This window comes from Mastomys coucha, unplaced genomic scaffold, assembly GCF_008632895.1.
Source record: "Mastomys coucha isolate ucsf_1 unplaced genomic scaffold, UCSF_Mcou_1 pScaffold21, whole genome shotgun sequence".
Lineage (NCBI taxonomy): Eukaryota > Metazoa > Chordata > Mammalia > Rodentia > Muridae > Mastomys > Mastomys coucha.
The window spans coordinates 21,873,201-21,890,540 of record NW_022196904.1 but is presented as its reverse complement, the minus strand read 5'-3'; the positions used below and the strand labels follow the sequence as shown (position 1 = coordinate 21,890,540).

Sequence of the window (17,340 nt, the reverse complement as noted above, 5' to 3'; positions counted from 1 at the left end):
GGAGGAGGGAGGGGAGCTCTCGGGCCAGAGAGGGGGCGACGGCGGCGGCGGCGGCGGCGGCAGCGGCGCGGGTGGCGGCGGCTGCCTGAGGAGGCGCGGGTGGCGGCGGCGGCGGCGGCGGAGGCCCAGGCGGTGAGTCTCGGGCAAGGCCGGGCCGGCGGGCGCGGGGCGGCGGCGGTCGAGGCGCGCGGCGCTCCGCTCAGGGCGACCCAGGCCGCGCGGCCGGCCCCGCCCCCTCGGGGGACCCCGCGCCGCGGCTGCGGCGGGCGGTGGACTCGGGCCTCGGGAGGCCGGAGGATCCTGGAGGACCCCGTAGGGTCCCGCACTCAGTCCGCTTCTCCCCACCCGGGCCCCTTCCTCAGTTTCCCTCCCAAACCGTCACGCCCTGGGGATAGCCGAGGGGCCGGGCCCGGGGACCTCTGCCTTGACCCGGCACGTATCTGCCTGGTCCTCCCGCACGACTCCAGCGGCCTCCCCGGAGACCACCCTCAGCTTTCAACTGCCTTCTCTGGGGACGTTCCCCATGGATCCCCGCCCTTTGGTCCTTGGTTCTCTCCTCACATCTTCCTCCTGGATCGTAACACATTCCTTGGGGGCTACTCGCTTTCTGTCTCCAGAGCACATATATTTCAGGCATCTCCCCCAGAAACAACCTTAAAGCCCCTAAACCGCTCCCAGATACTCTCTCTGCGTCTAACCCCCCACCCCATCTGCATCACATACTCAAGCCATCTCCTTCAGAATTCTTCAGATACCCCAAGAATTTACCCTCCTACCTCTCCCCATTCCAAAAATCTTAAGAGATTTTCACTCTTATCCCCAAATTCTTCAGAATGTCCCTGGTGAACACTACATCATCCTTGAAGAGTTTGCATATCCCAGAACAAATTTTCAGATACTCACACAGTGCTCTTAGATACCAAAGCTCACCTAGAGGACCCGCTCCTCTCTTTGCTTCTACCTCCTGTATGCACCCTGTCCTCTTCTCATATTTCTTAGACCCTTCTATAGATTTCCAAAATCTGTCCCAGAGACTTCATGTTACCTTGGAATGAATGCTCTAGAGGTGATCTCATGTACCCCAATCCTTTTCTCCTGAGCCCCTACACCTACTAATCCTGAAAGTCTCCAGAGTTCCTCTCATATTCCCAAAACCTCTTCCAAATCCTCTCTTCTATAGCCCAAATCCTTTCCAGTAACACACACCACATGTTTTAAAAATAGTGTACATACTCCAAAAAGTTTCCCCATAGCCTCCGCTCCTCTAGAACTTTTCTTGAATAACCTGAACATTTGAAACTCCCTTTCTAGCCTGAGGTAAACTTTCCAACGCTCTTCCTTACAATCCTGAAACACCCCTCTAAGCTACAGCTTTCAGGACCCCCTTGCATCAAAGAACTCGGTAACCCTGAAATGGCCTTTAAAATACTTTTTAGAGATCCTGACATTCCTCGGACCTTATTATTTCTCAGACTTTCTTACTAAAAGACTTTTCTAGCTATCTCTTCCTCAGACTCCCCCCTACCTCCAATTCTCTAGAACCATCTTTAGAAAGCCTTACACACCTACCTAATTTTCCTTCAGCATAGCTGAACACCCAGAATTCTTTGTGAAAAACCTACTTCGATGCTTTCAGGGCTTCACTAGGAGTCTTCCCCCAGCCCTGTAAGCTTGAGGTTTTTTTTTGTTTTTTTTTTTTTTTAACTTGAGGTTTCTCATAACCGCCCCCCCCAAACCCCTACCCTATCCTGTATTTAAAAATCCCTCTGTCAGGACCTTTCTCAGAAGACCACTTCCTAAGACAGTCTTGATTTTTTTTCCCCAAGCCCCTTGTCAGTGATCTCTAGCACTTTCTGGAAACCCTCCCTCAGTTTTCTCCTCTGACATCCCCAATCTTATTTCAGGAATCTGTCAGATGAATCCCAGTTAGGATAAATCTCTTCTTACTTTCTCTTATCCCTCTATTCTTATTCCTTTGAAATTATAAACCCTTCTGGATATAAAGCTTACTTCCCCCACTATTTCTGCAGGGGCCCCAGCATCCTTCAGACTCCCAAACTTCCTCTAGTTCTGGAATCCCAGTGCTTGAAGACTCTTCTCTCAGTAGACCAACTGACTGGCTTCCCTGTCTTCCTTTCTTCCTTCTTTCTTTCTTTCCTTCCTTCCTTCCTTCCTTCATTTATTCTTAGACATGACTCCCATAGGTCTCTCCTCTCAGAAATGGAAAGACCTTAACACCCACTTAGACACTTTTTGAGGGCTCACTTCACTTTCTTCCCTTTCATTTTTGAAGACCCATTACTAAAGAACTCCCTTTCCCTCTGTCAGTGGCTCTCAAAGTATGGTTAGTTAGACCTGCAGCAGCATTGGTTAGAAAATGCCAATTCTTGGGTCTTACTCAGACTTACTGAATCAAAAACCTCAAAGCAGAGCCCAACAATCTGAGTTTTTAACAAATGCTCCTGGTGATTATGATGTATGCGCTCAAGTTTGAGAACCACTGCTTCTAAGAGGATCTCTCTCTATGAATATAAAGTCTTCCTGAAAGAGCCCTAAAATGTGCCTCTAAACCTGCCGCAGACCCTCCTATTCCCAAGAATCCACTGTGTGAAGTACCCATCCTCCAGAAAGACTTGTTACCTACTTTGGAAGGATCTTGGCTTCTCTACGAGGTTACCCCACCCTCTGAGTAATTACTTGAGATTCTGCCTTTGAATGGTTCCTTTTCAGTTCTTCCTCAGTACTTTCTCCTTCTACCCCTCTAGTCCATTACAGAGCCTTTGCTGCTTTTGCTTTAAATTGCTGCCTCCATGAACATACATGTCCCTTTCATCTCATTTCTCTCCCCATGTGGCCATCTTCAGGTCTTCCATTCTGTGTCTCAAATGCCAAGGGTCCTCAGTGTACTTCATAGAGCACCATTCACTTTCCTGTTTGTAGTTTTATAAGCACTTTCCCACGTACCCTCACCAGACAGGAAGCGAGAAGCACAGGATGTATCTGAATGTGCCAGGTGTTCCCCAGGGATGAGTGGGCACTATTAGAGAGTGGGTAGCTCCAGCTTTCTCAGACCCCACTCCCCATTCATGCCTGGCACACTTTCCCACCCCTTCCTCCCTCTCATCACTCTCTCCTTGCCTGTACTCTTGCCCCACTGCTTCTACTCATGAAACTTTTCTTGGCACTGATTCTGAACTATTCTATATTCTGTTCTGGTGTCCTACCTCACCTCATCGGGTTAGTGTCTCAGTCTTTCTAAGTGTCAGATGTCTATAGTACTCTCAGCTCTTTCCAAGAGAATCCATTTCTCTCTAGGGCCAAGAAGAGGAAATAGAGACCTCAAGATAAATACTGACTTTAGGGAGTCAGTAGAGAGCTTGGGCAGGTGTACCAAAAAGGTCATGAAGTATGGATTATCTGCTGAGGAGATTGAACTGTTTGAAAAGCTTCATGGAATAGGTGGTATTTAGGTGAGGTAGTGTTCCATGGGAATCAGGACCACAATGAGGGGCTCCTAGGCAGATGACACACTTTAAACACTATGTTTTTGTTTTATGGTGCTGAAAACTGAACTCAGGGCTTGGGGCACAAAAGAAGTGGTTAATGACTTAGCTACATGCAAAGCCTCAAGACAGCTTCTTCATCTCTCACCCGTAGTATCTTCTATGAGTAGAGTTAAAGGAAGGAAGTACTTTTTCATTTGCATGATATTTCACAGCTGTACTGGAGTGACCCACAGCTGTAACAGGGATTGCTGTTTACTGTTTGCTAGGTACTGTTTAAATGCTTTATCTGTGTAATCTCATATTCACAGGAGCCTGAGGTAGATAAACTGCGACTATCTTCATTTTACATATGATGAGGTGAAGGATAGGTGAGACTAATAGATGGTCTGTGAGCCCTGTGTGTTCCAAAATGATAGTGCCTTGGGTTAGATAGTTGGATTTTCTGTTCAGATAGGGGTTGGGTGTGACCCTTCATTTCCACAGCTGAAAAAAATGAAGGTGATAATGATATCTTACTTCTTGGACTAAGTTAATGCATGTAAAGTACTTAAAACAAATGCCTTGTACACACTGAGTGCTGTGAGCAGAAAATAGTTAATGTTAGCCCAAGCCCTAAAAGGTAGTAGAGTCTTGGCACCTAGTAGTTTAAAAAGGAGATTTTAAAACTATTCTGTGCCTTTTTAAAGCTCCAGTAGGGATGGGAGGGAGGTGTGCAGGGGAATTAGGTGAGGGTTAATTGGCTCATGTTACTGAAAAATCCAGACTGCTTATGGGATTCTGCATCCAAAGGCTCAGATAATAGTCCCAACCTTCACATTTCTCCATTGAGTTAGTAGCTTCTTTCTTAACAGGTTTCTGCTTGTGGTGACAGGTACTGCCTTCAGCAACCCCGGTTTTAAACTCTACCTCTTTAGTAGCCACAGTGGGAAGAAGAAAAAACTTTTAAGAGTCAGTTGGTGGTCGAAGATCCTTGGATATATTTGGAGTTCTGTGCTCTACAACTTGGTCTCTTACTCGCTGAACCAAATGGGATTGTGATTCTGTCCCATGAACTTTATGAGTACTTCTGACCCCCTTTTCTCTGTCCCCATCCCCAGTAATTCCCTACTCTCAGTAGAGTATGATCCTACTGACATTGTTTCAAGATCTCACTAGGAGAGGCAGGAAGGACGTAAGTGGCCTGGCTTGCTGGCCTTAGAACATAGAATACAGTAGTCCTGGGATTCAGTCCTTTGAATTTCTAGGGCCTCGAACTTTGGAGAGGTTTTGTTTGTTTAAGTGCAAATTTGTCAGATCGTGGTGAAGACAGGTCATAAAACAGCAGTATATGAACTGTGCAAGATTTTTTTCTTTTGTTTTGTTTTCAAGACAGGGTCTCTCTTGTGTAGCCCTGGCTATCCTGGAACTCACTGTGTAGACCAGGCTGGCCTTGAACTCACAAAAGATCCACCTGGCTATGCCTCCCAAACGCTGGGACTAAAGGTGTGTACCACCACTAACCAGTGAACTAGAACTATGCAAGTCTTAAATGTCTCTACCTACAAGTGTTCATTAAGTAATTCATGGAGGGAGCTATTTTGGGTATTGGAGATATAGCTGAGGATAAAATAGTGAAAGGCCTGAACTCATGAAGTTTACATTCTGATGGGGGAGAAGAAATACTGCATTAAAAGAAATGTAAACCCTAGTGAGGTGGTTCATCATGTAAAGGCAATTGCTGTGTAAGCCTCAGGACCAGGTTTGACTCCCAGAACCCATTTAAAGGTGGAAGGAGAATGCTGACACCACAAGTTGTCTTCTGACCTCCACATGTATACTATGACACATGCATATTCACATACACATAAAATAACAACATTTTGAAATGAAGTATGAGTGTGATATGTGGTATGAAGGAAATGGATGGGTGTAAAAGGTGGTTACTATAGACAAGAGTGGCCAGAAATGGCCTTGTTGAAGAGGTGACAACTAAGCCTGATAAGCAAGAAAGATGAGTGACACCAGTTGTGGGAAGACCAGGAAGTGAGACATTTTAAACCTAGCATTGCTGCATGCAGGGGAAGGACTGCTGCACAGTGGGGAAATGTTATCATAGCTGTTTCTTGAGAATCTGCTCTTTGCCAGATGCCATGATATAGCAGTGTGTCATATTACCATAACCTTCCTTTCCCTCATGCCTCTTACAGTCTAGGCAATGTGAGAATGGGAAGAGCTGCAGCTCTTGAAGAAACTCCACCTATAAAGATAGCAGATCCTCTGTTTGGGAAAGGTCTGATCTGAGGGCTGATGAGGAGGATTGGGAACATTTATTTGTGATTATAAACATATCTGGGCATACAAATAATAATACACACATGTGGAAGTCAGAGGACAACTTATGGGAATTAGTTCTTTCCACTATGTGGGTTTCAAGGATTAAACTCAGGTTGTTGGGCTCTGTACTGTGTTATTTAACCAGTTGAGCCATTTTCCTGACACAGATAAGGACTTGTGTAGCTGCCACTAAGAAAAAAGAATTAGGGATTGGAGAAATGGCTCAGCAGTTAAGATCACTGGCTGTTCTTCCAGAGGTACTGGGTTCAGTTCCCAGTACCTACATGACAGATCACTATCATCTCTAATTCTGATCCCAGAGAATCTGACACCTCCTCTAGCCTCTTCAGGTATTGGACACAAACATAGAGGCAAAACACTTACAATGAAAATAAACGAAGTCTTTTAAAAAACTAGAATCAGGCAGACAGTTCTTCTGTTACAGCCATATCTGCTGTGCCCTTGTATGCTTGATGAACTAGCCTTTTCTCTTTAAAGATATATCTGTTTGTTTATTTTAAGTGTATGAGGGCTTTATCTGCATGTACACCTGCATGCTAGAAAAGGGCATCGGATCACTTTATAGAAGGTTGTGAGCCACCATGTAATTGCTGGGAATTGCATTCAGGACCTCTGGAAGAGCAGCCAGTGTTCTTAACCACTGAGCCATCTCTCCAGCCCTCTTTTTTTCTCTTTAAAATAAAACAAAAAACCCCAGGAGGATGTAGTTGTTCATGCCCAAAATCCCAGCATTTCCGAGCTTGGGAGGCAGAGGAAGGAAGTTCATCATATTGAGTTAAGGGGCTGTATTGGCCTACATGAGTTCCAGGCTAGCCAGGGCCACATAGCAGGACCTAATCCATTCCACCCCTCCCAACCACCACCACCACCACCAAAAAAAAAAAAAATGTGATTGTAGGGCATGTGCCTGTCATCCCAGCACTCAGGAGGCAAGAAGATCTCCAGTTCTAAGCCAGCTTAACTACATAGCAAGACCTTGGCTCCAGGAAAAAAGACTGTATCTTCAGGAGAGGAGAGAAACTGATGACAAGAGAGTCTGAGATACCTACAAAGGTGACAGCTTTATAGGAGAACAAGGGAGTAGGGAACATTCTGTGAGAGGCAAACAATCAAGAGATTTTGGTATAGGAAGAGGAATGCAACTTTCTTTTTACTCCAGGGTTTCCCAGGGTCGCCATGTTAGCTTCCCCACTTAGCTTCCAGTGGCCCTGCTTGGCTTCTCTTTGTTTCCCCAGGGACAGTTCATTAATAGAAAAGGCTCTTTTGAGTGAGGTGGTGGTATACTTTTTTATGTGTTCGATAAGTAACCTATTCCTTTGTTTATAAAATGTGTGGTCCTCAAAGGCCTCAGTCAGACACTATAAAAGAGCTAGGAATGGATAGGGAGACTGGTAGTACCAGAGATCTGGTGTAAAAAGATACTCCATACTGATTTCTGGGCACCAGTAGGGACTTCTAGGAAGTTTCAGCATTTTATTAAGAGCAAGAGGTCTGAAAGCACAGTACCTGGGCCTTGCAGATCCTACACAGTCATGAGTAGTGACTTCCCTTGTCTAATTCATTTTTCCCATCTATAAAAGGAGACTAATCATGTCTTATAAATGTATGTGACCTTTATGTGTTATGAATGTGTGTATTGATAGGGATTAAATCCCAGACTTTCACATTTTATAGGCAAGTACACTGTCACTGTTATAGCCCCCTCCCTTAAGCCTTACATATATTTTTAAAATAGATCCCAAGCACTTGAGAGGTTAAAGGAGGCAGATCTCAAGTTCAAGGCCAGCCTGGGCTCTGTAGAGAGAACCTGTCTCAAACAAACTGTAAAGATAGATGTCTGGGCTCTAGGTGAACTCCCCTGTGAAGGGCCTGTTATCAGGGCCTATGAGGGACAGTGTATGATGCAGGAGAAGAGGGCTTCTGTCTAGTTTTCTTCCTATACATTGTTTCATCTCAGTCTTCTCACCAAAAGCCATAGTAGTGTTAGTGGGAGAGCTGGGATTTGAGCCAGGTCACCTGACCTACCCAGTTCTGTTTCTAAATGAAGAGAGCTGACTGAGCTGGACAGTGCTGGTGCACACCTTTAATTTCAGCACTAAGGAGAACGAATTTGAGCCCAGCCTGGTCTACAGAGTGAATTCCAAGATAGTTAGGGCTACACAGTGAAACCAGGGTGAGGCGGGTGAGTGCTAACTGAGTACTTGTCCTGTCCATGGACCCTTTCTCACTTTTGGAGGCCAGGGAAGAAGCCTGGGGAAAAATTTCTCTGGTACCTCTCAGCTGTTTGTTTAGTTCCATTTTTCACCTCTGGGGTTGTAGGTACTTCCCAAGAAAGTTATACATTCTAAATCTGGCCAGATGACAGCAGTGTTGCTTACTCTCCTGGCTTTCTTCACAAGCAAGAAGATTCAGGTTTGGCCTTGTGAGGACAGAGAGACCAAAGCAGTGGTGAATGTAGTTTTATATTTAAGTAGCCAAGGTTGTTGTAAGTTTTAATTAGTAAAAAGTCCAGTTCAAACAGGCTAAGCAGTATATTTATTGACCGGTTGAACTGAAAAGTCTAGTAAAGAAACTTCAGGCTCTGTGGTCCTTGGGTCATCTCCTTCCTTCAACTCTTTGAGGATACTCCATTTATGTTGACTACATTCAAAAGCACACAAGGTAACAGAAGTAATAACTAAAAACCTAAAACTACTTGAAAGTTCCAAGAAAACTCTCCTTGTTTCATGCTTTATCCCATGAACACTTCTTCAGCCAAGAAGGAGGTTCATTTTTAAAAGGGAATTCATCGTTAGAACCAGAAGATAAAATGACTATTTGACAGATAAACCCATCATAGTAAGATGGTACATCCATGAAGTGCCATAGGACAGTTGGTGCAAATGCCTTGTTCAGGTACTGTCTCATTTCAAACAATAGGTGGGATTCAGGGACACAGGGCCCAAGGGCCTTTGGACTTCAGTGGAAAGGGGCCATCCATTCTTTTTTTTTTGTTTTTTTTGGTTTTTCTCTGTATAGCACTGGCTATCCTGGAACTCAATCTGTAAACCAGACTGTCCTCGAACTCAGAAATCCTCCTGCCTCTGCCTCCCAAATGCTGGGATTAAAAGCGTGCACCACCACTGCCCAGCCATTATCATCTACATCCAGTATTCAGCATCCTTCTGTGCTGATCATTTTTTTTCTTTCTTATGTTCTCCATCTCAAGGTGTCAATCTCTCTGTCTCCCCCTTTCCCCCTCCCTCCCTTCCTCTCTGTGAGTGTGTGAATATACATTTATGTGAGTAGCCGCAAGTATGTGTGACCCATGGTAGGAATTATGAGATCTGAGTACAACTTTGGGTATTGGTCCTTGCCCGATACATTGTTTGGGTAAGGTTGCCTCTTATTCACCACTTGATATAGCTGCCCTGTGAGCTTCTGGGGATTCTCCTGTCCCCACCTCTTACCCTGATCTAGAAGCACTGCAGACATCTTACTTTATCTAGATTGTAGCAATCTAAACTCAAATCCTCCAGCTTGCATATTTTATGCCCTGAACTATCTCCCTAGCCTAAGATCACTACATCACTACTTTTAGGTTGTTTTTGAGATAGAATCTTGCTATATAGCCCTGACTGACTTCAAACTTGCTGGGTAGCCCAAGTTGGCTATAAACTCACGGAAGTCTTTGTGTCATTTTTTTTTCTTCTTTATTTTAAAGATTTATGTGTGAGGGTGTTTTGCCTGCATATATGTATGTGTAGTACATGCACAAGTATTTGCCAAGAACCAGAGAGGGCATTGGATTTCCTAGAACTAGAGCTACAGATGGTTATGAGCTGCCATATGGGTGATAGGAACCAAACCTAGGTCCTCTACAAGAGCAGCAAGCGCTCTTAACCACGGAGCCATTTCTCCAGTTCCATTAGGGATGGCTTATTTACTTTTGAAATAGAGTCTTTACTAAGTACCTTTGGGTAACCTAGAACTTGGTGCATAGATCAGACTAGTCTCAATTAATTCATGGAGATCTTTTAAAACAAAAATTTTTTGAATTACATTTTACTCTGTGTATGTGTGTGTGTGTGTGTGTGTGTGTGTGTGTGTGTGTGTGTGTGTGTGAGAGAGAGAGGGGGGAAGAGGAGGGAGAGAGAGCGAGCACATGTGTCATGGTGTATGGGTATGTGGAGGTCAGAAAGACACCTTGGAGTTGTTTCTATCATGTTGGTTCAGGTCTTCGGGTTTAACTAAGGGATGGTTTGGTTTTATGAATTGATTTGTGGAAACCCCAGTTCCACTGCAGACCATTAGAACCTGCTCCACCTGTGTCCTCCTTACCAGTTATGTCCCTTGAACATCTGGGTGGCTTGAAGATACAGACCACAGAGGGCCTGGGGAGGAATTGTTAGTTGGCTTCTGGCCTATTTCCAGTTTGTTTCAAGGACCACAGCCACAATGTTTTGGAGTTTTGTTGTTCTGTGTTGTAGTTCACAGTTGCTGTTTTAATGTGAGTTAGTTTCCAACATTTAAAAATAGGGAATTTTTTTTCAAAGACAGATTTTCTCTTCTAGTTAAAAAAAAAAAATCTGAAGAATTAATACAAATCTGTTCCCACATGGCAACAGTTGATTAGAGTGGAGTAGTATACTCCGCCTTTAAACAGGCCGTGTACTGTGCAACTCAGCGTAGTCCCCAGTGGCCAACTCTGTTGAAAGCCTAGCCTGGTGAGCACCACATTTGAGACCTCATGCTGTCCCAGAGCCTTGATAGAAGAAGCTAGATTGATGTTTAGTCAGCAGCTTATTGGTGATATAGTATTGTTGCTTAGGAAAAGTAACAACGTAGTAAAAGAATGAATGGGTGGAAATATGCATCCTTTTTTGCCTGATAACTTGGTCACCTTTTGCTGTACATGCTTTTGGCATATCAAACCTCCCATCATAAATGTTGCTCTGAAATAGTAATAGGTCTGATATCGCATGAGCTATCACCCAATGGAGGAATCACTCCCACTCCCAAGGGGTGTCCACCAAGCCTCTGCTTAAGGGACTTCTTACCTCCTCACATGGTGGCCTGCTTCATCCTTGGACAGCCCCATTATATAGAAGTCTTATGTTGAAGCAGCTCCTGCCTCCTGGGACCTGAAGCCACAAAATGCTGGAGCAGGGAGGACAAGTGCTGCTTCCAGGCACAGAGCTACTACTCATCCACCCTCTTCTAGGGCAGAACAGTGCTCTCTCACTGTAAATAAGTAAAAAGCAGCCTCAATTCTGTTCTTGTTTTGGTTGGTTTTGGTTTTTCAAGACAGATGTTCTCTGTGTAGCTCTGGCTGTCCTGGAACTCACTCTGTAAGACCAGATTGGTCTTGAACTCAGAGGGACAGCACCTGCCTCTGCCTCCCAAATGCTGAAATTCTTTTTTTAAGTGAGAGTGTGTGTTTACTTATATCTAGTGAAGTGGTATACATTTTAGAGTATTAGTAATTCCCCTATCTCCCCAGAGTAACCCATCTCAACAGCCTGGAGTTCATTCTTCCACACATGAAATACTAGTGGTGTGTTATACATGGTTTTATACAGTTTTCTCTTACAAGATCTCACTTTGTATCTCTTTTAAAAGATTTATTTATTTTATGTACATGAGTACACACTGTAGCTATACAGATAGTTGTGAGCCTTTATCTGGTTATTGGGAATCAACTTTTAAGACCTCTGCTCACTCCGGTCAATCCTGCACACTCTGGTTGGCCCGCTCACTAAGGCCTTAAGATTTATGTATTATTATAAATAAGTACACTGTAGCTGTTTTCAAACGTACCAGAAGAGGGTGTCAGATCTCACTATGGATGGTTGTGACCATCCATTCTGTGGTTGCTAGGATTTGAACTCGGGACCTTTGGAAGAGCAGTGCTGCTGGAGGATTGGTGCTCTTACCCACTGAGCCATCTTACCAACCCCCCTTACTTTGTATCTTAGTTGACCTGGAACTCATAGCAATTGTCCTGCATTAGCCTCCTGGAGGATAAGATTACTGACAGCCACTACTGGTGAATCTCATGCTGTCCCTCTTCACTAAATACACTTTTGCTCTTCCTTGCTTATTAGCTAGCATCTGTCTCAGTTTGTTAGTTATGTCCCATTGATGGATATTACCATTGAACCAAGTATGGTGATGCACAACTGTAATCTCAGCATTTAGGAGTTTAAGACAAGGAATATTGTTAACTTCAGGCTGTCCTGGGGCCACATAACAAGGCTCTTTGTCCCGGTTGGAGTGGTTAAGAGTGCATACTACACATTTAGGGGATCTAAGTTCTGTTCCCAGCACTAACATCAGATAGCTTTAGGGTATCTGAAGCCTTTGGCCACCTGGGATACCTGCATATGCGTGTAGGTTGCACGTGTGTTCACACTCAAACAAATAGGACAAGTGTGCACACACAGATAGTTAAAAAAATCAAGCAGAACATAACAAGGCAGGCTTTTGTAAAGACCCTGTCTTGTCCTCTACCCCATACATTGTTTTGGATTTGTTTGTTTTGCTCTAAGACAGATCCTCACTATGTAGTCTTGGATGGCCTAGAACTTGCTATATAAACCAGTCTGGCTTCAGATACACAAAGATCCACAAGTCTTTCAAAGGTTCAGAATCACAGAGATCCACCTGTTTCTGCTTCTGAGTGCTGAAATTAAAAGTATGTGTTCCCATAGCTAGCTTATTTAATTTTCAAAGTATATTCTGGACCAGCAAGATAACTCAGTGGATCAAGACACTTGTCACCAACCCTCAATTCTCTGGGACCCACATGACTGAAAGGGAGAACCAGCTTTCAAAATTGTCCTCTGACGTCCACATGTGCTTTCTGGGATATGCATATACAGGCATTCACACACAAAATAAATAAAATGTAATAATTTTTTAAACGAGTAAGGTACTGTTAGGCTCAAATTGGCTATGTAACTTACATTTTGGTGAGAACAATGAATGTAAAATATAATATGAATATGGTATCATTTCATATAGAAATGAGAGCACTAATACAATTGTGTGATCATGGGAGAGCATCCAGGGATATTGTTTCTGAGGAAGTGATATTGTGCTAAGACCAAGTAACTTAGGAGCTAGCCTATAGGGGAAGGGGAGCCCAGTAAACAAGAAAGAATTTGATGTGTCATGAGGTTGGGGAGACCATAGGAATCATTCAGGACACTTTTGGCCAAGATAAAATTGGATTTATTTAGATTTTGTTTAAGTGTAATTGGAAGTCATTGGAGACTTTTTTTTTTTTAAGATTTATTTATTTATTACATGTAAATACACTGTAGCTGTCCTCAGACACACCAGAAGAGGGCGTCAGATCTCATTACAGGTGGTTGTGAGCCACCATGTGGTTGGTGGGATTTGAACTCATGACTTTCCAAAGAGCAGTCAGTGCTCTTTGCTCTTCCTCGATGACTCGATGAGCCATCTCACCAGCCCTAATTTTTTTTTTTTGGTTTTTCGAGACAGGGTTTCTCTGTATAGCCTTGGCTGTCCTGGAACTCACTCTGTAGACCAGGCTGGCCTCGAACTCAGAAATCCACCTGCCTCTGCCTCCCAAGTACTGGGATTAAAGGTGTGTGCCACCACTGCCTACCTGGCTCATTGGAGACTTTAAACCATGGGTGACTTCAGATTTTCAGATTTCTTCTTTAAAATGATTGGTGGGAAACCTGTGTATCTTAGAGCAAAGTTTGCTTTCTCTCATCCTTTTCCCCACTGCTTTTATGATACTAGGTTTGTTTGGTATTTTGGGTTTTGTTTTGTTTTGTTTTTGAGATCCAGTGGGGTCCTTCAAGGCAACCCAGCCACACAGAGCTGTCCACAACAAGGCTGTAGAAGGTCAGAGTAATATGAGTCATGCCCTAAAGCCTGGGCTCTACAGGTCCTATACACAGTAGGAGCTCTTGGTTCTTGTGCAGCCGTGGGGGAACTGAACAGAGGGCACTGGTTCAAGAGAGACAGGTGGGGAGATGTTGGGAAGATTATCTTGAAGCTCCAGACAATTGACAGCGCCTCAGAGGAAAGTCTAGAGACAAGCCAATCAGGAAAACAACTTCTGTGTACTTCTGTGTAGTCCCTGCTTAAGAGAAATTTGGACATTTTCTTGTTTGGGTGTCTTTGGTTTTTTGTTTTGTTTTGTTTTGTTTTTGTTTTTGGAGACAGGGTTTCTCTGTGTAGCCCTGGCTGTCCTGGAACTCACTCTGTAGACCAGGTTGGGCCTTGAACTCAGGAATCTGCCTGCCTCTGCCTCCCAAGTGCTGGGATGAAAGGCGTGCGCCACCACCGCCTGGCTTTTTTTTTTTCTTTTTTTTTTTTTTTTTTTTTTTTTTTTTGGTTGTGTCTTTGCTTTTTAACCTGCCCCATTCCCTTTAAGTTGGCACTCTTTTGGCTCTTTGATAACAATCTAGTCTCCTGAAAAGTGAAAGGGACTTCTACCTCAGAGTCTTAGGCCTGAACCTGACTTCGAGGACTGAAGAGGAAGGCTGGGAGCGCTTTACCTCACAGCAGAGAGGGAGAGTCTGAGCTCACGGGCAAGCCTCTTCCAGAGCAGCAGAGCTGGCTTGAAGGGCAGGAGATCTCTTTATGGTGATGGTCTTTAAATAAGCCTGTTCATGTTCGTGTCCTGGGCTCATATTTACCAGCTAGTTTGTGACTAGATAGTTAACTGCTGTCAACATCTGCTGTCTGCATACCTGAGATCTCTACTCGGGTCACTGCTCCACCTTCCATTCTCAAGCCAGAATTGTGGGTTTTAGTTTGAAGTAGTTAGGAGCCCTAAGGTTCTTTTCTGCTAGTGTACCATCACTATCCAGCTCTAAGAGGAGGCACCATGAAACTAGCAAGGTCAGGGATTCTCTTCCAGGTTGTATGTCTGCTTTGTCATGTTACCTTGAGCCAAGCCTTCCTTCCTTCAGATCTTTTCCCAGATACACATCATCTCTTCCTTCCTGTTTCTGAACACCATTTTGACTTAATCTTTGGTTTGAACCCACCTCCTTTGGTGCTGTGCAGTCTTTGCATGATGCAGTTCTTTTCCTTGGTCTCTGAGGATCTGGTCTTAGGTGCCAATCATACCGGCTTCCTGAGTCCACAGTTGGAGAGGAGCTGGTTCAGTGTCTGAAGGTCTGGTCCTGAAGGGGTGCCAGTCCTACCTATTCCCTGGGTCCTCAGTTGGAAAGGAGTTGGTTCAATATCTGCTGCTGACTTTTCCCAGAAACTTAGAACAAACTCCATAAAACATGAACAGGGCCCCATCCCGTAATTTATCCATGACAATTTCAATTCCTACACCCCCTCTGATCCCTTTGCTTTCTTTTCCAGGAGCCTGGAGAGGTGTGGCTGGACCAAGACCTCCCCTGATGTAAGCAGGCTCCCTCCTCCCCCCACCACCCGTTGCCACCACGCCAGGGGACATCCTCAAGCCCTGGCCCTTAGGGGAGAGGTAACAGGAGCCCAGAGCCGAGACCATGTGACGGCGCTGGCCCTTGCCACCGCCGTCCCCCAACCCTGGCCCCAGGCCTGGCACCATGATGTTCCGAGACCAAGTGGGCATCCTCGCTAGCTGGTTCAAGGGCTGGAATGAGTGTGAACAGACAGTGGCCCTGCTGTCACTTCTGAAGCGGGTCACCCGTACCCAAGCCCGCTTTCTGCAGCTCTGCCTGGAGCACTCACTGGCGGACTGCAATGATATCCACCTGCTGGAGTCAGAGGCCAACAGTGCTGGTGAGTCTCTGCCCCTAGAGATGGGAGTACAGTAGGGAGAGCAAGAGCAGGTGCCAGGTGCCACAGAGACCAACCAACATTGGAGCTGAGAAATACATGTTCTGTGCTTGTCTGGTCCCCTGGGGCTGTGTTGTTGTCAGCTGTCCTCAGGTGTGGAATGGGGACTCCCAGAAGGAAAGCAATATAAACTAGAAACTGCCCACATAGAGGAAGGATGTTGGCTAGCTTGTTTTAGCTACTGAAAAGAACAGACAAGTAAATCATGAACTGAGTCAGTCAAAGCTAGGAGAGGATCTCAGAAGTCTTCCATAACCCATAGGGTTGGAAGTTTCACTTCTAAAAGTAGATTGGTCTCAGGCCACAAACCGCTTCAAGAGAGTTTCTAATGTAGATGTAGTCCTTTATGCCAGTTCTTTAAGTACCCAGTAGAAGGCACACTGTCCCCTGAAGCTGACATTGGGATAGGTGAGCCAAACATCCTTAGAACCTGTCCTTAGAGTCTAAGAACAGACAGTCCAGAGAACTATCTCAAAGGCTATTGCTAAAAGCATAAGGGCCTTTTAGACCTTGACACAGCCAGCTGGGTGATCTCAGTGACACAGGTAGGAGGTGGAGGTCAGAGAAGCAGGAGAGTTGGGAATAACCAAAAGCTAGCTGAGAAGGGGACCGAGGGACTCCTTGCAGGACTCCTTGCAGGACTCCTTGCAGAGTCACCTCTGTTCTTTCTATCTTTATCCTCATAACAGCAGTTTTCATGGAGCCTTTGCAAGCCAAATGCCCCTTAACTTGTGTCAAGTCCTTTGGTGGCTCTTGAGTCACATTGCCTGCACTATAGTAACAGTTGTTAGTTGCCATAATTATGCTTCAGTTCCCTCATCTTTAAAGTAAAGATGATAATTCTACCTATGTTTAGGGTGCTTATGAGGAGCCATTGAGTTCATGCATGTGGAGTTCTTCCCACAATGCCTGATAAGCAATAAGTACTCAGTGACTGTCAATTGTTTCTATTATCAGTCATACTTAACAGTCCTTAGAACTACCTTATAAGGTAGTTAATCATCCCTGTTTTACAGGTGAGGGCTCCAGCATGGGTTTCCAAGATTGGGAATTTGGGGAGCCACAGAACTGCTTGGCCTCTGTTATCTCTCACCCAGGCCCTTATTTCTTACTGAACTGGATGTAAAAGCTGCAGAAGCATCACACACAGCAGAAGATAGTTATGTGTATTAGGAGTCACGTAGGCCTGATGCAAGGCAGACACAAAGCAGGTCGAGCACAACTCAGCTGCAGCAGGCTCACAGCTCAGCCATCCTCCACTCTTGCCAGCCTCCCTACCAAAGAAAAAGGCTCCCCTGCTCTAGTACCCAAGGATGAAGGTCTGTCGATGAATAGCTCTGCCCACACTGCAGAGGTGGGGTGATGTTCCTTTGGGACAAGCCAGTGTTTTATACAACTACATCACATTCCCTACTACCATGTCCTGAGCACCAGCCTTATCTGTTTATCATGTCAGCCATGTGCTTTCACTGCTAATTTATTAGAGCACTTTCGGTTTTTGCATTTGCTTTCAGAACTTCCAAGAAAAAACAATTGCTATAGAAGGTTAAAGGTGGGGTCTTCTTTCCTGATCTCATATGTTATGAGATGGTCTGTGCAATATGAGTGAACACATTTTCTCTGAGCTTTGTCATTTTATTGGTTTTGGGTTGCTTGTTTTTTGAGACAAGGTCCCTTTTTTTGTTTGTTTGTTTTT

The 17,340-nt window shown here is 44.7% G+C and overlaps 1 protein-coding gene across 4 annotated transcripts in view; it reads left to right on the top strand.

The window, feature by feature from the left end:
• Samd4b (sterile alpha motif domain containing 4B) overlaps window positions 1-17,340 on the top strand; it is a 43,247-nt gene that overhangs the window by 5,485 nt on the left and 20,422 nt on the right. For 3 of the 4 annotated variants that reach the window (XM_031385902.1, XM_031385903.1, XM_031385901.1), the window contains exon 2: window positions 15,186-15,587. In XM_031385902.1, coding sequence (XP_031241762.1) covers window positions 15,392-15,587 — 196 coding nt within the window. In that variant the 5' untranslated portion in view covers window positions 15,186-15,391. Of the gene's footprint in view, window positions 1-63; window positions 133-15,185; window positions 15,588-17,340 lie in introns of those variants that run through there. The other variant, XM_031385900.1, reaches the window with a different exon arrangement.